The 24,733-nt window shown below is 39.2% G+C and overlaps 1 protein-coding gene across 1 annotated transcript; it reads right to left on the bottom strand.

Moving 5' to 3' along the window:
• Positions 1-225: 225 nt before the first annotated feature.
• tunar (TCL1 upstream neural differentiation-associated RNA) lies at positions 226-14,030 on the bottom strand. The gene is made up of 2 exons (XM_084743194.1): positions 13,081-14,030; positions 226-2,768 (listed from the first exon to the last, which is right to left on the bottom strand). Exons 1-2 carry the CDS (start codon positions 13,150-13,152, stop codon positions 2,583-2,585), a joined length of 258 nt encoding a protein of 85 aa, XP_084599320.1. The 5' UTR covers positions 13,153-14,030; the 3' UTR covers positions 226-2,582.
• Positions 14,031-24,733: the final 10,703 nt, after the last annotated feature.

The raw sequence follows: 24,733 nt of genomic DNA, 5'->3' as shown, positions 1-24,733 counted from the left end.
ATTTTGGGAAATACACTTTTTTTTGTCTTTTTGAGTTAAATGAGAAGATCGATATTGCTCTCATATCTCTCTGTAAGAGCCTGGTAGAGGTGTGGCCTCAAGTCATATAACTTGGACTTGAGTCAGACTTGAGTGACAAATTTGATGACTCAACTTGACAAAACTTTAAAGGCTCACAACTTGACTTTATTTTGACTTGAGCGTTTTGCGAGAAAATAGTTGATGCTGTACCTTACAATAAGCACAAATATTAAAAAGTGTGCCACAAGTCATGTCATTTCACTTCATTTCCTGAATCAACTGACTTTAGCTCTATTAATTCCCAGCAAGTCCCCTGATCCACTTTGTTTTGAACCAATAAACAGCATCCAGTCAAGCTGCAGAAGAGAACCATTAAGAACTAGCATTACCTTTTTAAAACTCCAGTTGAAAAAAAAACAGATAATTTCATTAATGTACAAAACCTATGTAGTGATCAAGAGAAAAACTAATTGGAGTATGAAAAATGGAGATGCCAACAACTTACAACTTTGTTTGACAGTTGCACAAAAATCGGTATGTTGAGGCTCTGTTGTTTAAACGGCATTTCTCGATTTGGGACCTTCCCTTTTTGACTTGGACCTGAGTGCAAAGGCTCGAGACATACTTGTAACTTGCAAAACAACAATTTGGTCCCATCTCTGCAGCCAGGAGATGGTTATCTTAGCATAAAGACTAGTTGCCAGGCAACCTACAGAAACCCATTGCATATCTCCTAAAATGTCGAACTATTCCTTTTGTGCAATTTAATCAAATTAATCTGTAACTCAGAGGTAACTGAGAATATTGCGTGTTATACACAAATGAATAGAAAACAGAAAAGTTTGTATCAGTCAAAACTGTCACATGACTTGACCTGATTCAGTCTGTACAAGCTGAAACACACTGGCCCAGATTATGATCAACTATAAATGCAGAAATGATTTTCTGACACACTTACTGCTCATGTTTTACCCTCAAGTACAAAAACATGTTGCCATATTTCCATTCCTGGGTCAAGTAAAATTTAGCTTTGACATCTCCCAGAGAGATGATGTGTAAGACATCAAGGACAAATGACACAGTGTCAGTTCAGTCAATCAAAGAGAAAAATACCAAAAGTTACTCAAAAAAGTCCCATGTGAATTTCACATCATTTACAGTATTGACCATCTTACACTACAGAAAAAGATATAAATGAAGAAAAATGGGCCCAGGTCTGGAAATAACTCCACATTTCAAGGTTTTGCATGTTATTTAAGACAAAAACAGGTACTTTTATAAAATGACCCAATAAATGACCTTTCATCAATAAAAACAATATGACATTGGCACTGAAATATATGTATATACAACAAGTGAACCCTTTCACAAAATAGTAATAACCTGATAATTTTATACATAATGGAAATAGCCATTTCCTCATGTTTTAAGGCATACAGTCATTACGCACAAGTCTAAATTATGAATCAGAAATGTATAAACTGAGATCAATGGCTGAAAAATGCAAACTCTCAAGCTCAGTAAATTCTATGTACACATATGAGTGAACAGGTGCCCCAAGTATCTCTTATTGTAAATGTAAATGTTGGCAATTTAAGTATCACCCCTAAGTAGCTGCATCTGGCTGAAGGTTTTTTCTCAGTTCTCCTGAGAAGATGCTCCTCAGCCTCCAGAGCTGGAAAAGTTAAAATCTTTTTTTTTTTTTTCTTTTTTTTTAGTGCTTATGACCCTGAAGTGATGCATTAAAAACTTGAATCATAAATGATAATCAAGCCCATTTTTGTCTGATCTTCCACCATTTTATGTCAAGCACAATGTCAAGTGCACCCATTTACGGATAGCATGCCAGCACTTCAGGCTGACTTAATGCCATTTAAAGACACCATTTGTTTCAGTAAATGTATGTTAAACAAATGCAACACATTTTCATATAGTCTTCAGTCAAATTAAACACCATCCAAAGTAAATTTTCCAAGAAAACAGCGAGAAATACAGTATAAAAACAAACATTAAACCTTTAATATCTGTTTATATCGCATATAAATGGATGTTACTGAGAGAAACATTGAGAAAAATAATAAACAGCAATGCAGATACCTGTGTTTACCTTCTCTGTACATCTTTATCTTTTACCCCATGTAAGCAACTCAGATCATTTTCATATTTCAGTTAATAAGAACATCTGAAAAATATTTTCCAAAAGTGTCCATGCTCTGTCTCTGCAGTCTTTCATTTCCCTGTGTAGGTGAAAGCTGCAACTTTTTGAGTGTCTCTCATTAGGTTCATGCATTTATGTACAAGTCAAAAGTGACCAGGTATTCTGGATAATTCTACCTGTGAAGAGGAGAGGAACAAGCCAGTCTCACATAGTCTTAGTAGCTTGAAGTGATGCAGGATGGACTCCATATGACGGTCACATAGTCTTAGATCCACTTCACCACCGGCGAAGCTCTTCCTCGCACCTTCCATCGTCATCTCCAAATCAGTAAACATACTGCCGCTACAACAGCACAAATGAGCTCTGATCCGCCTGCCCATGAAGTACGGTAAGAGTTTGAGACCTACAAGGTGGTGTAGATGTAGACAAAGATGATGACTACCAAGTTGAGAATGGTCCCAATGATGCCCAACATGGCCAGGATGCTCTCCTCCTTACTCTCCTTGTCTTGGATTCCCTTTTCCTCATCACTGTGGAGAGTGTTTACCATTTTCCCTGGAAAAGTCTGCAGTTTTCGTCTCAGACCAGTCTGGAGTGAGCAGATAAGAGAGAGAAGAGAAAAACACAGTCTGTGTATTAGTTACTGCAACTGGTTAATTTTTCCTTTGAAGATAGTGCTTGCACAGTATATGGTGGACAGCGATAACGACGATACAACAAAAATAAAAGTGATCTGTTGGTGAGATGGTTGGTGAGGCAGTAACATAACAAAAAAAAAAGCAGTTAAAGTGAAGTAAGAAAAAATTAAATTAAATTAAATTAAATAATGAAAATAAAATGGCTGCAATGCAATGCCAGTTCACTTTTTTCATGCATTATTGTCCAGACTGAGGTAGCCAAATCTGTTTTTGTCACAGTTTTATCCGTAAATACAAAAAGAAAATGTAGGAAACTGTTCTGGCCAACTTTTTTGCCAACTAATGGATTGGTTAAATGTTGCAGGAACTGCCGACAATAAAGAGTTGAGGGATATCACATTGCAGAAGTATTGGTTTTATTTTATTTGCTTATATTTAGGTTTTTTTATTTGCTACAGTATTTTATGTTGCATGATTTTATGTATTTCAGTGTTTTGGTATTTTATCTGCATGATTTTATGTGTGTACTCCGTGGTTATGCAAATTTGAATTGCACTTTGATAAAATTCAACCTCCCCTTTCCCTTCACCTTACATAAAATTTGGCGATGTCGGCAGGATCAGGTTTTGTGAGCAGCTGTGATAACCACGGAGGTTAGCTAGCCATGTTGTTGTCTGTATGTCCTGGTGCACCTTGGTTGCCATAGTTCAAAGGGCCAGATGATTTGAGACACCTTGCCTGGAAAGAACAGATGGAAGGGTTAGTGGACTCCAACCACCAGTGAGCTACAGAGGCTAATGGACTGATTGAATGTTGCAGGGAAGGCCAACATGACAGACATACTGGTTTTATTTTGGTTATAAAAGTTGACATTGTGTTGGAAGCGCAAGCTAGGGAAGCTAAGCACCAGGTCGATGTAAACCAGGTCTGCAAATATTTTGCATTTGGATCTTCATTATGGAGACTGGACTCCAACCGCCAGTGTGCTACAGAGACTAATGGACTGATTTAATGTTGCAGAGACTGCCAACATTAAAGAGTGGGGGGATGTCACACAGCAGAATGTTTTATTTGTTTGTTTATATATGTAATATTTCATACTTTGCTATTGTATCTGCATTATTTTATGTTGTGTGCTTCTTGGTTCCGCAGCTTGCCCACCACCCGATTCTTAAAGAACCTTTTTTAAAAAGCCAAACTACCCCGTTCCCTCCTCTCTCTACCTTCAAATTTCACGTGTGAAAGACAGAAAAAAATGCTTCAAAGGAAGTTAAATATCTTGATTTATATACAGACATATGTGTACACACACACACACACACACACGCATAGTATAGAAGACCTCAAAGTTTAAATGTGCCTACTGTACTGCTGCTCTCTGCATATTGCACCTATAAGCCTTCGTAAAGATGTTTTATTTAAGGATAAGGAAAAGATTTTTCATCCGAAGTAAATTACTTATTTCCATTCCTTCAATAAAATATAGTCATCATCTCCTGAGTTTTAATGTGAAAAAGAGGAAGTCCGTGAACACACAGCGAGATTTAAATCAGCTTAAAAGCTGTCTCATTAATGTGAAATGAAGAATCAAACTGCTGGATGATCCATTTGCATTGGCAAGGTTAAATATATGCTTTATGCTGTATATAATCTGTGTAAAATGTATTCATAGTTCCGCAGTACAGACCTCAACAGACGTGTACATCAATGCTTTATGTCAGCTTTAGAACAGCTTTCATTACAGTGCATTCAGTTGGTAAGAGGATGTGTTAATTAATTAGGCAGGAATTTTGGAGATTTTACAATCTAAATCAAAGCCATGGTTCTGCATTAACTATTAAAGGACCAGTATGTAGGATTTAGTGTCATTTAGCAGGGAGCTTGCAGATTCACCCTGTCTCACTCTCCCCTTCCAAGCATGTAGGAGAAACTATGTTGGTGGCAAAACTCAAACAAAATGCAACAGGCTTTATCTAGAGCCAGCGTTTGGTTTATTCAGTCTGGGATACTGTAGGAAAAGAGGATCTGCACCCTTTGTAAATATACACAGCCTTTTTCAAGGTAACGAAAACAGAACGATTTATATATGAGTGAAAACATACTTTTAAATATTATATTCAATTTTGCCATATTATGCAAATACATTTCCCTAAAACTGCACACTGGACCTTTAAGAGGACTGTGATCTAATTGGTCAGGCTTGAATTTTGTCCATTACACAATCCTAACTGTTCAAAATGTTCATTGCCACATTGACATTTGTTTTGAAAAATCTAGTGAGGTGTTGTTGACACAAATGCCTGTGGCACAAATAATAAATTTAACACTTAGATGAACACTAGCATACCATACTTTATTTATGTTACCAGTATAATAAACATGTTATGAAGTATGGTGTAAGCAGTGTACACTAAATTTTTACTCTACATAAAATATTGTCATGTAAACACGCTGTTTTCTTCATTTCTGCTTATTCATTCCCAACTTTATTCAGTTGAGATAGCATGTATGTAGTGTTTTCATTATTGTGAAAACAAGCAACAGAGACTTACTTGCTTATCTGATCATGTTTCTTTAGAAACTTAATTTAATGTGTTTATTAAACTCTATACAGTACATTCATTAACTCATAATTCCAAGTCAAAAGATGTCAAGTTAGAAGAAGTTAGAAGTTCTGAAAATTAACTTGAATTAAAAAACACAAACATATATTTACATTAAGTTAATGAGAAAACTCCTGTATGATGTTTCTTTTACAGTGAGAATAGATGACCATCACCATGTGAACAGTGAACTTTTAAAAACAGACACCAACTCCGCTCTTTGATTGACAGGCTGGACATCAGAGGAATAGCCTTGGCAGCTCTATGAGTGAAAGAAGACAGCAGAAATTCCTGCCTCTATTCAGCTGTGGGACATTTCAGGAGTGTGTGTACGTATTGATTTGTGTAGCCGGGGGTGGAGTATTAGAAACTAGCTGTATGTTTTCAGCCCGCAGGCGCAGCAGCTTGTGCGAGTTGGCATCCAAAACACCTCTCGGGAGAAAAGTGCTCCTTTTGCGGGTCAGTGGATTTTATACACTGACTAGCAACAGTAAAGCATGTAAGCTAATGCAGACTAAAAATAAACCGTCTAACAGGGAACTGTTCGTCTTAGTAAAACGTTGAATGCAAGATAAACCACACTTTTCTTACTTCCAGCAGGAGTTTACAAGAAGACGTTACCTGAAGTACTGCCTGGGTACACAATCATGCCTTTTAGGCCGAGAGCTGCAAGAATAAAAACAACCCTGAGCTCCTTTTCAAAATACTTTTGTGTAGTGACACTTCACAGGATCTCAGCTGAACTTGCTAAAATGACAAATCAAATGGTATTCACCGTTTATTTGCCTTGGCATGTGTTTTGTTTTGTGTTTACACTGTGCTCTCTGTGCTGCATTCACCTCAACAGGAATCATCCATCAGAAAATGCGATGTTGGCCACTCACAAGATCACAAATTCAAGTTAAACAAAACAAAACAAAACAAAAAAACATCCCTTCCCTTTCCTGGTGATGAATCGTAACTTCACACACTTGTTTACAGCAATTAACCTTTGCAAAGCCCACATTATTAAGGCTCATTTGCAGGCGTCCTTTGCAATAATTGAAATTTATGTAACCTTTTGAAGGAGCTCTGCCAAAGTAGAGAGTTTTTATGTCACTGGTGCACCACTTTCCCCCCTTTTCTTTGACTTGCTGATTGTATTCTCAGACAGTTTGGCAGAGGAAAAAGGTCTTGGCAGTAATCATCACCTGCCAAGAATCGGTTATAGCAAATCAAAGTCTAGGTGTTGTCTTTGTAGATGGATTACAAAGAGGTAGAATTTGCAGGAAACTGAACTGACTGAGTTGATCACAATAAGTTGAAGTCATTTTTATAAGGCCGGTGCTGCAGTGTAAATGTTTTACAGCGAAACATGAGAATCATAGAAAATTTGGTCATTTTATTTTACAGCACACTAATAAGACATAACAAGTCATACTTTGTGTAACCCTCTTTTCTTGACTGTCGGTGTTCCCCTGTTCTTCCAGGCTGTGGGTAATAAGTGGGCTACAATATTTCTTTCTTCCTCCTCGTTTAATTGTCACCAACGCAGCATGACAGTACAAACACACTCCAACTTAGGGGTACAGCAACTTCTCTTCACTGTTAAGCATGAGGCACTCTCTGTGTGTATCACTCAAACCTGTCCCCACAAAAACAAGGGCAGGTAGGAACCATCTAACTCAACCAAGGGAATACAATAACTCTACTTAAACACTGCACATGAACATACAAATGAAACAATACATAAAGTACTATAAATGACAATGAAATAATAATTTATAAGTAACTCAATGATGCTGTAAAAATATTATTACTTAAATATAAATAATGTACCCACTGTACTGCTTAATAAGAAACACAAAATTACACAATAACTTAAGTATTAAAAATAACCCAAAAAATGTGTGCAGTAATTAACAGTTACATTTGTATCAAATTAGACAAAAACTATAAACAATATGTTCTCTATAAGACAGTATTAGACCATTTATTAGGAGGTAACTAGGCACACATTATGACAGAACTGTACTGAAAACTAAAGAGAAATCAGATATCTGCTACATCCCTATTTAGCAATACAAATAAAACACTTTAGTTTACAGTACACTTCTGTTATGTGCCCAAAATTACACTCTATTAGGCTAAAATAGTCTAAAAGCCTAATAAGGGTCCAACAGCAAGAAATAATACATTTAAGTTTTAGGGCTGGATGTCGTTGAAAAAATTACAATACCAGCACAAATACCAGTGCCCTTAAAGTGATACCAACAACAGTAAAGTATCTGGGTACTAAAATATTGAATGCAGGTTTTGTTTGACTGGAGAAATATCAATACTGCTCTGTACTGCGTTATTTCAATCAATTCCTTAAAGGTGTTGAGTACTGACTCTCAGCCTTACTTAGTTTACAGTACAGTTCTGTGGTAATACGTCCCTAAGTACCATCTAATAAAGTCCAATTACGGTGTAATACTGTTTAATAACATATTATTTCTAGTTTTTTGTCTAATTTCATACAAAAGTATGGCTTGTTATGTCTTATTAGTGTACTGTTAGGTGTATGGTGTCTCTTGTCTAATAAAGACCAGGCTATTTCTAAGTTTTGTCTCATTTAATAAAAAGTAGTGCACTTTAAAACAATGTGCAGCTGACAATTCAAGCAATTACAGAAGCACCACCATCATGAAATGGATTTTGTGTATATGGATTAAAAGGCCTCGCAATCTATAAATGTTAAAGATCTTTTGTTTGGGCTTGTTTATAAGGTTAAGAGCATCAAAGTGATTGTCCTAACATCCCACACAGGGAGATTTAGTAGCGTCCAATCATTGACATGCATTGTGTTCCTGACACACATAAAAAACTCATCAGGCTGTGTTTCTGTGTTAAAGTGTGCCCTCCTCCTCTGATCTGTAACAATGGGCTTTGATTGCCTCTCCTGGGGAGAACTATAAACACGGTTTTCCTCAACCTGAATGGAGATCTTTGTGTGACACGCTGGATGTGCCCTCATGCATGAAGACGCCTGCTTGCCACTGATATATACAAGCGCTCAGCAGAAAAACATAGGGGGAAAAACATGCCCCAGGATGTTGAGATGGAGGAGGATGAGGAGGAGTGGTGGAAAGTAACCAAGTACATTTACTTAAGTAGTGAGCTAGTAGTTGTTCTTTTTACTCCACTACATTTATCTGACCGCTAAAGTTACTGTTTACTTTTCAAATTAATATTTACAAAAAATAATAAATTTTTAAAATACATTGTTGAAGATGAACCTAGTAGTTCCCGACCTCTAACCTTCATTTTAACTGTTTCAGAATATGAAGTAATTTCCAAACAAAACAAGACAACAAGGCTAAAAAAATAATACAGACACAGCAGAACTGTTTTTTTGTTTTTTTTTGTCTTTCTCCTCCTGTAAAATCCACCAGAGTGTCAGGGTTAAGGTTTGGGGTTGTCAGAAGTCATTTGCTCCCCTAAAGCTTGGCTCACAGATCTAAAATTTTAGACAGATGTTGCTGAAATTATGTAAAACGTATGAGGTGATTTTTATAGTTGCAACATCATGCATGGGCTTGTTAATGCTACTAAAAAAATGACTTTCCAATGAGTCTTCACGCATTTTTTTTACCTTACAGTAATTCTGTTACAAGCTTTTTTATTTGATCATGCCAATGACAACATTTTAAAAAGGGTGATTTAAAGGGGATCACAGGCCCACTGCCATGGAGGTCAAAGGGTCCACATGACCCTGGCCCAGGGGGGCCCATGCAAAGGTCTGTGTGCAATTTACTCATTGACTTATAGCACTGACAATAAAATCTGTATGCATTTACATGATGAATTACTTACAAGATACATTTATTCTTATTATTAAAACACATTTCAGCTTGTCATCTGATTCCCATTCCCCACTGTTGTGAAAATGGTGCAGTGGAAACACTTGGCCAGTGTGCAGAACACACATGAGTGCACTGACTAGTGAAGTCAAAATGTCTCACCAAAAATCAGGCTCTCAAAAAAGAAAAGCCAAGGTACAGAGAGAACAAGAAAATGAAAAGAGCAGAGAGGCAATGGCAACATGTCTGGCAAAAAAAAAGTGTGAAGAAGCAGGCGAAGCTGAACACGGTGAAGGTGAGGAGACAGGCAGACCGGCAAATCCAACTGTGACAATTTGGAAAATTTTGTTGCCCCGTCCATAATGCCTTAGCCTTATACCTGCTCATTAAATTATCTAACAACCCTTCAGATTTATCTTGTGACTATGTAGGTTGTTAACCTCATAAAGACAAAACTTACTGCATCAAACACCTACAACAGTAAAATGCTGCATATACATTGATGCATCTAATAATGTTATATATATTATATCTGTCACAGGGGACATTTTACTGCAGTACAAGTACATTTACTCTGATACTCTAAGCACATTTTACAGATAATATAACTGTATTTTTACTTAAGTAGGATTTTGAATGCAGGGCCCTCATTTATGAAAATGTTATTAGGTTTATACTTGAACTTCTAACGGTGTACTTATGTTTGACTTATAAAAGATCATGAACATAAAATTCCTTCCTAATGCAGGTCCTAAGAAGCCCATTTTGTGACCCTTTGTTAATGCAGCACAACTGAGGGTTTAGTCAGGAATAGCCATGGACTAAAAGAGAAAAGCAAACTTTTTGGGAGACAACATCACAGCGATGATAGAGGAGATGCAGAAGCAGCATCCGCAAGAACCAAGCCTCTTATGATGGTACACAATCGAGCAATTAACATTTTGGACAGGATCACATCGTTGCTGTGTTCTTGAAAAATTAAATATGTTATGTTTTGATAATTTCATTAATTCTGCCAGTCTTAAACTCATCCATAAATCTCCTACATAATCAGGACCTGCAGGTGCTCAGTGGCCTTGCAGTTCGACTCAGAGCTTCAGGCTCAGTAACACCTGGAGCATCCAACGGGAGTTAGAAGGTTCCCCCACACAGATCCTTGTTTGGACAAGCAGTTTTTTCTTTCCATATTCTGTAAAACATGTGGCATTCCTTACCTGTAGACCTCAAACTGGATCCTTATTTAGATTTACCTTGCAAGGCAGCTGGATTCATGATATCATGAGATCACGTGAGAATCCATATCGCCATATCGCCATCCTAGGTGGCACTCAGACGCCACTCACTTGCAAAGAGTTTTTTAAAAGTGCCTGCCCCTTTCCAAACTGTTTCTAAGAACAATTTCCCAGGCGATTCTGTGTAACAAACCATCTGGGGTGGCAAGTTAGATTCAGACCACTGTAAAATTTAACTGAAACAATTTTTGAAGAGGGCTCAGTCATGTAGTGGTGCTTCACTGTATTACAGTTTATGTCTTGTGTTGTTGTCTGTATTATCACATTTAATTCCTCCCACCTCTGACTGATAATTCCTGTCAAACTACTGCAAAATTCACTACAAGCTTGAGTGCATATGCAACCCAAACTGCAACTCCCTGACATAACCAGCAGAAAAATCACTTGCGTCAAGCCTCGACTTTTCCATGTCAAAGTGAGTTTTTTGTAAAAATCTACTTAAATGTGTTTTTTTCATAAGTCATACTTAAAATCCAAATTGATCAAAAGTCTATTTTATAAATGAGGCACTAGGACTTTTACTTGCAATGGAGTACATTAACATTAATGTAGTGGTACTTTTATTCAAGTAAAGGATCTCCTTTCACCACTGGAGAGGAGGAGGGGGGATGGTGGTGTAAGTGGCGGTGAAGGATCTTTCTGTCCAGGCTCTGCCAAAACCTGGGTGCTGAGGAAACTGCTTCACGAGCGAGTATGGCAAACCCTCTGGACACCGTCCAGCGCCTCCTCATCCCACGTCTCCAGTGTTCAACAGAGAGCGTTCTGTTTCAAGTGGCTGGCATCCTGCGATGTGCCGTAATCATTACCCACCCATAACGACTCCCTCTGTCTGTTTAGCACAGGACAGTGTGTGTGGTAGAGATCAGAGCTGTCATAATCCAGGAAATGAACTGAAATAAACTGACAGAGCGTGGCTTAATCATATCAGATGAAGAGATTATTAATCCAGTCAAGATACAGCACACAGTATCCACTTCTCCCCCTCTTATTGATTAGTCATTTGACTGTGTGCTATTCTAGGGTACAGGAGGATTTAGTTATCTCACTATTGATTCCTGTTGTCACTCAAGAGCTCTTTTCCAACGATTCCAGCACTTTAACGTCTTAACTTTTCCCCCTGTGATTAATCATGGGCCGGTCTGTCGCTGTCAGGGCCACTCAGGACTCAAATATGACATGAGAAGCATCTGCTTGAGATTTTTTCTTCTCTTACAAGGGAAGCTCACACCTGGCTCTTCACTCGTACAGCAACAGCCAGAAGCGTATTTATATGAAATGAGCAGACAGACAGACGATGAGATGGAGAAAAAGGGGGGCGATGCCATACCTGGGACAACAAATCCGGACACTCCTGCCTGCTACAACTAACAGAAGCTCGGATCAGATCAGTGGAGAGTAAAAACCTTTTGCCACTTGAATAATCCCGAGCACGTCAAATGATTCCAGATGCTAACAGAGTCTGACAGGCACAGTCGCTTTTGGCATTGTTATAAAATGGAATTAAAGCAAGCAGCTCCCCCAACCCCTTCACTATGTGTGTGTGTACTACTCACACACAAACACAGGTTGACGCCCATCACACACACACATTCAGAAACATACTGTGTAGTAACAGTGCGTATATGGAGAGAAATCAGGAGGAAGAGAAAAAGAGTGAGTTTTTAGTGAAATCAGATGCTGCCAATAGTGAGTCTGACCCATTTTCCATAACCTGTGCTCACTGTTCTGTGAGTGAGAGGAGAGTGTCAGATCTATTTTGGATTATGGAACATTTTTTTGATTGATCAGTCAAAAAAATCCACCCACAGAAAAGTTCAGACACGCAAGAAGTTGCATCTTAAAGTGACTGACGAGGACTTTGATTTTGACAGCTAAGGAGGGTTGCAGATTAGTACAAATAAAAGGAGCTCATTTTGGGGTATGTCTTGCCAAAAACAGGTTTATGAAAGTATATTCTGATTGTGAGGGGCTCGTTGCATGGATGAAACAGAGTCTCAGTGAGAAATGAGAAAAAAAAATCCAAAAAGCACACTGAAGGTTTTGTGCAAAACTAAAAACAGGTTCACGGAAGATTTATTTTAATCCATTCTAACTTCCACTCAAGAAAACAACTCACAGTTCAGTCATAAATTAATTCTTTCACATTCAAAAAACTAAATAAAGACTTTTATTTCAGAAATTCTGTAAAATAAGCATTTAAACTTGAGGATCAACTCCCAGTGGGCCATGTGGACGTGTTTTCTGGACAAATAACCACCACAGCTTGTAGTGTCTCTCAGAGTAAAGCAGACAAGACAAAAAAGAGCATGGTTGGACGTTCAGTGTATCTCTGCTACAGGAATCAATGATTCATACAAAGACAACTGAGCCTGCAAATATTCCACATTTATAAAGAATATATCATGATGCATAATAAATTCATAGCTATACTGTCATGGCATTTAAAATGGTTAAAGATTCATTAAGCGCTTTTTTACAGTTTTCACAGGATGATGATGACTGGATGGATGTGGGATGATGACAGTGGCACTTTTGAGGACCTACCTTGCAAAGCATCAGGAATAATATAGCATTGGACATGCTGGAGGGGGACGCCTTTCCGTAGTGCACAGACATCCCTGGCAACTAAGGTGAAAGTCGACCCCTCTCATCCTTTGGCCGTGGAGGGGCACAGGATCCAGAGATTGCTGGCTCGTCTTCCAGGCGGTCCAATTTTAGGGCTCTCGTCAGCTCCAGCGTCTCCTCCCCAAATTTCATCTCACTAGTGGCCAAGTTCTCGCCGCCTTCACTTTCTCCTCCTCAGCCTGATTGCGGGAGCCGAAACTGTGCTGCCCACCACCTCCACCTCCTCTCGGCTCCTCTTCCTCCTCTGTCTGTTTTGTTCGCCTCCCCACCTCTGCTTCTCTCTTCTTCTCCTCCTCTTCTTTTTCTTCTTCTTCTCCTTGTCTGTGTGGAAGGATGATGTCAAGTTGAAGAATGGAGGCAGTTGATGGGCAGATGGGGGCGGGAGGGTAACAAAGCTGTTTCATGTGTACATTTCCATCCTCCTTTTGTCTTTATTCCGCAAAGCTTACAAAAAAAAGGAAGAGATTTCAAGTCCTGTCTCTCTTGCCAAGACAGCCCTATCAGCGCTTATTAAAGGCTCATCTCCTCTATCAAACTTTTATACTGCTCAGCAATGTTAAACATGTTTTGCTGACATCTCAGCTTTTAAATGTTTCATCTACAAGAATAAAAAAAGGAAAAAAGGCACCTCTGCTGAAGTGGTGGAAGCCCCTGCTTGCTCTACATGATGTGTAACCTAACATACCTTTCCTTGCGCTCCAGTGGCTGAGCGTGTATCCCTAACTAACTGAGCAGAGCGTGAACGCTGGACGGCTGTAAGAGACGGAGAGAGACAGAGACGGAGAGGGAGAGAAAGGGGGGGATGCTGTGAAGGAACCCGTTGCCTCACACTGACGCTGTCGTGGTTGCTTTCGCTCCACAGGCAAGAGGTATCCCCTGCTCCCTCTCTCTCGCGCATGTTAATGCAGCCACGGTTGCCAGGCAACCGACTCAGGGGAGTCACACAGAGCCTGACGACAAGAAGCATTTGTGACAGAGGCCGTGATGAGGGGCGAGGGTCTCCTCTGGATTTTGTGTATGTGCATATATACTGTGCATACATATATATATATGAGTATAGAGTGTGTGTGTGTTCATGTAAAATGCAAAGCCTGACTAGATATTGGTCTGTGTGTGTGTGTGTGTGTGTGTGTGTGTGTGTGTGTGTGTGTGCGTGTGTGTGTGTGTGTGTGTGTGGTTGTTTCTGTGTTTGTGTTCATACAAAATATGCATGTTCATGTCAAAGTTGGACTACCATCACTTAATGGCAGAGTATGTGCATTAAAAAGTGAGGTGTACCTTTAAATTGTGTATTAATGCATAAGGTACGAATGTGTGTGTTTGTGTGTGCGTGTGCACATGCACACTCATGTCAGAGTTGGACAACCATCAGTTAAATGGAGTGTGTGTGTAAGAAAGAGTGGTTTTGAATCATGTGCTTTCATGCATAAGGTACACATGTGAAAGAGAGAGGTGTGCAACTTTTATGTGTTTTAATGTATAGAGCCAGGCGAACACTCTTTAGATTAAATTCCTGGTCGCATCAACATTCAAAATTGTGAGAATTTGCGGCCAATTCATTTCATTTTCTATACAATCACTGTGAACTCAGTTGTGGAAGCAAAGTGCACAGTAGACGTAAACAAAGTTCAAACTTGATAAAGTTTGACCCACAAATCTGCACTGTTGATCAACAGAAAGCCGTCTTGACAGTGTAGACGTCCAATTGGCATGTCCACCCTCACAGACACTTTTTGTTAACTTTTTGAGCCCTTCATGCCACTTTCCATAAGTCCGCATTTCTACAGGATTTTCCTGAAGGAATTACCCACAGTTCATAGTGCTGTGACCTTAAACACTGGGTTACCAGGGAAACCCAATAATCTTTTTTTTTTAAAAGGTACGTAGATGACGGGGATATTATCAGTGACATTAATAAAGATGATTGCCGCATCTCAACTGCCTCCCGCTGTACAAAAAAGAAGCCAAAGTACCATGTTAGAGAAAAAATGTGGCCCATGTCCAATCAATTAACATTGAGGAGGTAGGATTTATGACCTATACTGCAGCCCGCCACTAGGGGGTGATCGCAATGTTTTGGCTTCATTGTTGGGAAGCTGTCATGTCATCCATTTCTATATATGTTAATGGCCTGAATGAACAATGATCGATTGAATTTCTGGCATGTCAGAAATTTTGGTCAGCTGTCTTGTTTGAGCAGTTGAACAGTCCAACATGGATGTCAAAAGATTAACTGTAGTTAAGTTGTTTTAATATTATTAGAGTTGTATTTTACATGTTGTATCTGTGTCCTAACCAAGAGTGCTGTGATAAAACTGAACTTTACCACAGCACAGATAGACTATAAGCTATTGTCTGCATCTTCACGGCCATCTGCAGCCCCATATTTGTCTTTTTTTTCTCTCTTTTGATCCATATCAGAATTGTACAAAGTTTATGTTTTTTGCCAACACTGTTGAGGAGCTCTTGTCTTGCTTCAATAAGTTTTACTGGAATTGGAACAAAAATGATGGAGGGTTCCATGGTTACATTCAGTGTGAGCACCCAAGCTGTGACCAAATGTTTAGTGTGAGTGAAGACACACACAGAAATGATAAAAAATGTACAGTGTCAGTTTAGTTTAAGGTCTAAGTGTGTGTGTGTCAGTTGACAAGACTATCTGTATGTGTTGTTGTATGTGTTCACAAGTCATGTATTTTCATGTATAAGGTGAAAATGTGTGTGTTTCTGCATGTGTGTTGCACCTTTTTTACTTCTTTTTACAAACACACGTCCCCATCATGCACATTCACAGAACAGAGCTTCCTTATCTTGCCCACGGACGTGCGACACATCAGTGTCAGCGACAGGAGAGCATAATGGATACACTGATCAAACGTGAATAACCTTCAGGACATTTTACTGTGCAATCCGACACCAGGACGAACCCTCCCACAGTCAAACCGTCCCATCCCGTCCTCTCCCTCCCATCCTGCTTTCTCACTTCACCTCAGCCAGAGGGAAGGACACAAGCTTTCAGTGTTTGAACTGCGAGCAGAGAGACTTATCTCTCTGTCTTTGAGAAGAAGTAACTCACCCAGGCCATGCCACCCATTTCTCATTTAGAGAAAAAAAAAGCAGCTTCACCACTTGAATATTTATAGTTATTCATCAGTTCACATGTAAGCCTTTGGCTTCCTGCAAGGGGTATATCTTCCCAGTAAAGAGGACGGAATAAATGTTGCATTTTAATATGTTTTGTTATGACTTGTAGAGTCCCACACTCTTAGAAATAAAGGCTCTAACTAGAATCATAAAAGGTTCTTCAGCTTGTTGGAGAAACCTTTTTGCTTCTTAGTCAAATCCTTTATTTAGTGAACAAGCCCACATTTCCACCAGTTTTGAATGGAGTCGTTGTAATCAAGGATGTCATCAATAGAAGGCACTGCCAAAAGTACAACAACCTGGAGAATATGACAAACCCACTTCGGTTCCAAGGAAAAACAGCTAGTTTTGGTCTCTACTTTGAAACCAACTTTTCCAGTTCTGAACCAGTTCTTTTTTGATGGAAATGCTCAGAATGGTTCAAACTCTGGTACTTGAACTAGAACGGGTCTGGTTCTGTGTTGGTGGAGAACTAAAACCCAACATAAATGATCATCCCCAGAACCATCGTTGAGAGGTCCCACCCAGAACCCACAATGAGAAGTTCTACAGAAAACTCTTCTGTGGTGTAATGGTTCTACCCAGAGCCTTCTCTGGGAATTCTATCTAGAACCCACTCAGGGGGTTCTACCAAGACCCCCTTTATATTCCAATGGGTTCATCTAGAACCCACACAAAGCGTCTTTTCCACCAATATAGCTCTGGTTCTTGAACCCATTCTGTTCAAGATCATTGGAACCTTGGTGCTATTTAGTGAACTAATCCACGTTTCCACCAGTTTTGAGTGGAACCATTGTAATTAAGGACGTCATCAACAGATTTTTTGGTTCCTGTGGGAAGTTAACTGTGCAGGTTCTGAACCAGTTTATTTTGGTTGAGAATTCTCCACATGGTTCAAAATTAGCTGTTTGAGATACAGCAGGGTCGGTTCCATCTTGGTAGAAAAGACCTATATGAAAGGTTCTACACAAACCCATCTATGGTATAATGGTTCCACCCAAAACCCTTGCTGGGGGCTCTCTCCAGAACCTTTTCCCCTTCTAAGAGTTTCATCTGGAACTACCAAAAATACCCTCTGTTACAGGGCTTTCACCTTTAACCTTTTTGTGCTCTGAGGGTTCTGCAAAGAACCAAATTATATTCCACAGATAACACTCAAGGGTGGGGATCTTTTAGTACTCATGCCTTCAACAATCCTTGAAGAACTCTTTCTTCCAAAAAAAAACAAGAGTTCTTTGGATAAAAAGGGTTTTTAGTGCAACCCTTAGTCTTCTGCAAGAAGAAGAAAGATGCTCTTGAAGAAGCAGATGGGTCCAAGTAGAACCCCTGCACTTCAGGAAAAACCATTTTGGAACCCTTATTTCTAAGAGTGCTTCTTGTTTGTGTTTTCATTACCATGGACAGTGAAGTGTTGTAGCTTCCTGGGTTTCTCTCTGAATTTTCTATTTCACTGATTCTTGGATAAATATTAACAAAACCAGTCTGATGTCATATATAGATACAGAGTGATATGGTTTGTATTTCAGCAATCCTAGTAAAAATTCAGAATCTGAGGTTGTGAAATTAAATAAAACAGTTTGGAAATAGATTTTCCTTTGAACAATATTTCATTATGTGGATGGGTTTGGCTGCTAATGGAAATGTTTAGAATGTGAAACAGCTGCCAACAAATTAGTTTAGGCTTGATGTTGCTTTGCGCATGAAATGACCTGGAATGGACAGCAATAAAAATGGAAATGTAAAGGAAACATTGCCTCCGAACTGAAATCACCGGTGTGCATAATTTTATTGCCAACTTTCCATCCCTCTCTGCCTCAAGATTAACTAACTTGGGCTGTCGCTGCCTGCACGGGCATTTATAACAATTAATCAGGGTGTCCATCGAATTTGTTCTTGTTCTTGCAACCAGTTCACAGTGTTTCTTCCGCTGCATGGTGATCATCCTTTGGCTCACATCAATTTCCATTCAAACCAGCAAACAGCACTCAGCACAGGACCGGGCACTTGTATACTCATCTAAATTGTTTTTAGGCAGTGTGAGTCTTTACTGTTTATATTTACCACAGATGATCCTACACACATGATATTTTCATGTCAACAATGGATCAGCTGACTATGTGCAATGTGAAAAGTGTCCAGACATCTTACCTATGGATAGCTGCAGATAAGATGTCACAGTGTGATGCACTTTCAGCTCTGAAAACGAGCAGTGAAACTTACAAGGTTCTCCTTTCATTCTCGATATTTGCTGTACCCAGGTATGTTGCTATTTTATTCTCTCTATTAAGTAAAATGAGCTCTGTGTGTGCAGTCTGGCTAGCTTGGCTTAAGTAATGTTATTAGCAATTGTGTGTTTCTGTGGAAAATTGACTTATGAAAGCAGTTTACCAACAAGAAAAGCTTACCTAATGAGGACTGCCACTCAGGAGGTGCAGAAACTGTCCAAAATCAGCCAGGGCTAGCAGTTTTGCAGATTCCAGTTGGTTGCCACCAAGCTAGCAACTGTGACAAGTGGAGCCACCACTGTGCCATCTTCCCTGCTATTTCCTCTCCACTTTCCTCCACTGGACTTGGATCACAGTTTTCGCCACCAGCAGTTAACCCAGAACCAGATGGCAGTTGTGCATCTGTCAGCAGTCTTTTCCCAAAGCTCATTTTAGAGAATTAAGATACCAAAAATAAACCCAAATAGGCACTCCTGGATAGTTTTCCAGTTAGGATTTTCTCAGAGAAGCAACATATGTTAGTCTATCCATGGTACCAAAATGCCCTTGCAGGGGAGTAACCCAACTCTGCTTTCACCATCCTTACAAATAATAGGCTGCACTATCAGGTAACAATTAATTCATATCACCTTAACAAAATTTTAAGCATCATCATTAAAACATGCAATAAAGAAACATGTTATTATGGTAGTCTTTAAACATATAAACCTACATAATATAGAACTGTTCAAGATTAATCTATTGTTGCAATAAACAATAAAAAAAACTCTGGCACCAGGACTGGTCATAGTGATGAACCCGAGAAGTTAATTGTTTTGGGTCTGCAGCCCACAACTTAACTGTTTTAGTTAAGTTTCATGTCTTTCAACAACCTTGTCACCAGCAGCAGGGAACTGTTTTAACAACAACAAAAAACTCCCTGTGTGCTACCTTTCCAGCACCAAACAGCAAATGGTTAGTGACAATCTGGTGGAGACTAAAAGAGAGATAAAAGGAAAGTGACTTACATTTTCCAGGTGGCCAGAGCCCAGTCTAGTCTCATGACAAAGTGTGTAATAGACCTGGCAATCTAACAGTGTCTGAAATGTTTCTCATCAGGCTTTATTTTGAAAGTTTGACCAGACGTTGCATATGTACGTGACTGCAGAATCAAAATGCATGTATGCGCTTTGACTACCGGGTTCCCAGAAACTACAAAACCCCGAATGAATGCTGAAGTTGCTCCACGTCTTCTGTTTGGATAACTTTTTGCTAACACGTGAGTCCAAACAACTTATAAGGTGATGTCAAAGTTAGGTTTAACAACAGCTTGCTCTGCTTCTCCCAAGTGGCAAAAAAAATCAATGAATTCAGGTTTAACCTTCTACACATCAATTGGTTTCAATGTTGTAGCAGGAAAAAAACACCTAGAAGTGAATTTGGCAGAGGGTATTACAAAAATATCTTTCATGTAAAGTAAGCTGAAAAGAGCGCTGAGAGGGTGTCAGATTTCAAACTCTGAAAGCCTTGGGTGTACTTTAATTAATTTCACAGGGTAAGCTATCCGAGCACACCTTTCATGAGGTAGATCTAAGGACACGAAGGCCTTGTTGCAAATTGGTGTGAGAGAATATCTCAGCCACACAAACTCCAGGTATTAGTGTTTTGTTTTAGATTCAAGGGTAAAGCTAATGGAATCTGAGGGTCTTCACAATCTAGATTAGTGGAGAAGTAATCAGCAATTAATGCCTCTGGTTTTCCTCGTCACATCTGCTCTTTTTTAGTGTGTTTGTATTCTCTCGTTCAAGCTGTGCTTTCTAATTTGTCCTTCAGAGAACGCAGCTCAGTAATGCCACCTCATTAATTATTGAGAAGCCAGAAAGTCGTGCTCTTTACGAACAAAGTTTACTACAAACACTGCACTCAACACACTGGACTTCTGTTGCTTTCAGAAGAAATGTAAGAAAAAGTTGAGGCTAGTAAATCTCTCGTATTGGCATCAGAAATCCTTGAAGAAACATCAAACACTGTCTGATGGTCTGAGAAACCACAAAGCGTTGGCCGGTCTTGAAAGAAAGCTGTCTAGAAATCTCCACAACACTTCAATCTCCACATAAGCTTTTTTTCTTTTTTGTGAGGGTAAAGAGACATGGCTAAAAGTTAAAGGGATGGTTTGGATTATTTGAAGTGGGGTTATACAAGGTACCTATCGATAGTCAGTGTATCAGTTACAGTAGATGACAGTCAGCATGATCCCAGCTTGGAGAAGCACAGAGGGGCACTAACATGGAAGCTAAGCAATGCACTGCTGTGGACAGGCAACAAAAGGTATTTTAGCCACTTAAACAAAACATCCACAAAAAAATCAATATCACTTTAAGTGTGTACTATATTTAGAATATTTTCATCACTTTACCTTTTCATGAGACAGCATTTTCTGATGGAAACACCTATTATGAGGCAAATATTGCGCTCTCCAAACCAACCAGACCCTATCAGCAAAATCAGTAATTTCACCTCACACAACACAGGAGTTGCTGTTCTCCTGCTGCATTAATCTGTTTGTTTGTTTGTGTTATTATGTGACTTTGGTGAATCTGAACACTTTTAAAACACGTAGGCCGCACAATAACACAACAAGCTAATGGAACTAGGCAGTGGTAGACCAGCATCTCCTGTGTTCTGCAATGTTGGATTTCGATTATGTAGTTTGGTAGGTTTGGAAAGAGCGATATTTGGCTTGTATAACATAAGTTTCCTGTCAGAAAAGGCTGTCTGACAGCAAAGTAAAGCAGCTAAAATATTCTGTATATAGTGTACACTTAAAACAAGGTCCACCTAAAAAAATAAATTGCTGGTATCCCTCTCTGTTTCTCCTAAATGTGGGCATGTTGACCACCATCTACTCATACAACCTCCTACAAGTAGTTGCATGAGGCTAAGGAGTAAGGCAGTGTCATGGCTGCCATTAATCCTAATTAGCAGAGAACATGACAGCAGCATATGGGTGTCCTCCAGTCAGCGAGCCAGACGGCTGCTCTCCCAATTCTGTTCCTGTCACTAATAGAGATGCCAAGATGAGGGAAATAAAAATTCAAACTTTGAAAGATGTTTTTTATTCCTTCATTCTCTCTGGGAAAGATGGATGGGTAATGGGCAGAGGCTGGACATTGTAAAAGCATTCCAGTTGATCCTGTAGTAATGGGATCCCAGTAACCTTAAAATTGGTGCTGTGTGTAGGCTAAAGAATGTGAAATAACAAGAAAAGCCATTAAAGATTGATTTGAAAGTTCTGTGATGTGTTTTCTCTGCTTCGGTACTCAAGTAGCTTAAAGTCTGATAGAATAAAAAAATGAAAAACACTTGACCTACAGAAAAAACTAAATCACTCAGAAATAGTTGTAGTAATGCTTTTAGCCTTGATTGGTCAAAGCCTGCTGCGGGCCAACCTCAGACTTGGCGTCCTGTTGGCATTTTCATTCAATTATTTCATTGTGGAGCTTCATAATCAAATAAGATACTATATGTTCATTGGAAGTCTGATTTGACCCCTGGTTCAAGATTTTAGCAGTCGTCCACATATGGCTCAGATTAGATAGAGAATTATGTATTCCATTTAAAATGATGGATGGAAGATAAATTAGTGCTCATACTGTGATTAGGAATGAAATATTTCAGACGGAATGAAAAATTAATGTCTGAGCTGGATGGCTACCGTAGACTTCATTTACTTAGTTGTTCAGTGCATTTCATTACATATTCAAATTATGTGTTATTGTGACAGATGTGGTAGCAGAGAGGGTTTAGGGACAACAAAACTTGGGATTATACTGTAAGCATTTTGTTCTCCAGATACCCAGACAAAACTACAGCAATGTCCAAAATATATGTTTTTAAGCAACATTTTTAGGAGTAAATACCTTTTTGTAGAGAGCAACATAATTTTCCTGTAAAACTTGATGACTCGTAACCCTGCTGAGCCACTAGAATGCCGTAAATATGTTATTTGATTAAACAGGCTCCATCCATTTAAAGCTTTCAATCATAAACTGTATACAGTCTTTGTGAATTGTCCAATCAGAGCTTAGCAACCATTTCTAGGCACACCAGGTCTGCAAAGCAATGGATTTAACCACATGCCGCTGCGTATTTCTGTCCAAACCCGAACCTGAGTCTGAGAGACGAGTAACTGAACCTGTCCGAACCCTACAGGCATTTTGTTTTGTATGTTCAAAACCGACCTAAGGAAGGACTAGTAACCGCAACTGACCCCCACCCGACAAGCATTTCTGCTGTTTTATGTCCAAGCCTGTCCTGAGTCTGAGGGACTACTAACCAAGCTGTTTATGCAAGCTGAAGCACAGAGTTTATGTTATCCCGTGGGGTGACCAGGTGTCCCATCTTATGTGGGTCAGCATGGAATTTTTATTTCTTATCCCATGTCCCACATATTGAGTCCATGTCCCGCATTTTGATGGCTCTAGTTTTCAAAAGTCAAACCACTGCAGGACAGACACTTTTCTAAAATACGTCTTTTATCCAGTCGATGTTAAGAAAGCAGGGAAGGCTGTCATGACAAAGCTGTGTTCGATGTCAATCAGACCGCACATACATGGGTCAATTGCAGGTTAACCTGTCACAGGCTTCGCTACCCTACGCCAGACAAGGACAATTGTGAGTCACTACAAAGTCACCAGCAGTGCAGATGTAGGAATATGATGGAATCTACCACAAAGAAAAGCAACTACAAATAAAGACTGGAAACCACTGATCTATTGGAAACCATGAAGATGCTAAAATGCATAGAATATAAATGTTTTGTTTGGTTTTTTTTAATATCAAAATTTTAGACCATCTCTCAGCATTTTTACCCTGTCACCTATTAAACTGTCATGCAATTGTTGTTATCGTGTTTACAGCTTGTCTGTTTACTCTGAAATAGACTCTAGGTAGACTGTTTTAAAATAAAAAAATTACAAAATGTCATCAACAGATATAAATACCACTGACGATATGTCAAATCTTCGTCTTCATGAACTCTTGAACTCAACTGAACTATTTACATAATCCAACCATTTTTTCCACTATATTTTCATTGAAAAGAACTCATAGCACCATTTCAAGCTAGCCTAGCTGACATGACCTGAACCCATGCATCATTTCTAATTTTTGTCCAAATCTGGCCCATCTCGTCAAGCCTGGGTCAGGTATCCACCCTTGAATATTGATGAAGCAGTCTACATTGGGTTGTAGTGAATGATGCTTGGTATTTAAAGAGACTGTTGGGGAAGGGGGTTCTTTTTTACCACCTTTACAAAACCCTCAGCACAAGCGCAAAAATATAACAAATGCAATAAAAAGTGTTTATCTGCTCTAGCTGCAAACAATAGCATGTTGACCACGTCTGCAAACAGCAGTACAGTAAAAACACTAATGTGTGACCTGTAAGTGAAACCAAGACCCCATGTTTTCAAAAATTACTTTAACAGTAACTGAGGGGTTAGGGAGTATAGTGAATAGTAGACTGTAGGTGCCCAGAACTCGTGTTGCCTTAAATGTTTGAATTTATGCTTATTCTTGACAGAACAGACAGAAAAAACAATCTGCCGATCTCCAATCCCCCCATGAATATCTGGGAAATTCTGTCTGCCCAGGAAAACCATAGGATATGACCAAAACTTCCACAGTAAAATAGATTTTGTGGTAAAACAGTTTTTTTTTTTTTTTGTTTGAAGGTCAAGAATGAACATTATGGTATTTCTCTCAGCACATGTGGTGAGAAGAAAGGGAATGTGTTCTGAGTCTTTTCTCTCTGAGAATGAAGCTTTTGAGATGCTCAGACTCTTTCTCTCTAGAGATATTGTCTATATCAAGGGAAGAGCCAAAAAAAGAGGCTGGCAAGAATACTAATGAGAGCATGAAGACTTTTAATACAAAGAGTTGATTGTCACAGTGTGTTCCTCTCAACATCTGTGGCGGAGAAGCTTGTTTGATTTGTATTTATAAGACACATCTCAACATACTGGCTATAGATCTTAAATGGGATATTTTCTACTTATACAGTGTAGATAAACATCAGGTACACCCTGCATGTTCACACCTTTCTCTTCCTCTCTGTCTCTCCTCCTCTCTCTTTCACGAAAGGCCAGTCTGATATCCTCCGAGCCTAATCTCAGACTCTGCTACTTACATCAAAAGCCTGTCAGCCTGAGCACATGAAAGCC

The sequence above is a fragment of the Lutjanus erythropterus genome, chromosome 18 (assembly GCF_056507025.1).
Source record: "Lutjanus erythropterus isolate fLutEry1 chromosome 18, fLutEry1.hap2, whole genome shotgun sequence".
Lineage (NCBI taxonomy): Eukaryota > Metazoa > Chordata > Actinopteri > Lutjaniformes > Lutjanidae > Lutjanus > Lutjanus erythropterus.
Note: the sequence above shows the minus strand (reverse complement) of the source record. Positions and strands in the feature narration are given on the sequence as shown.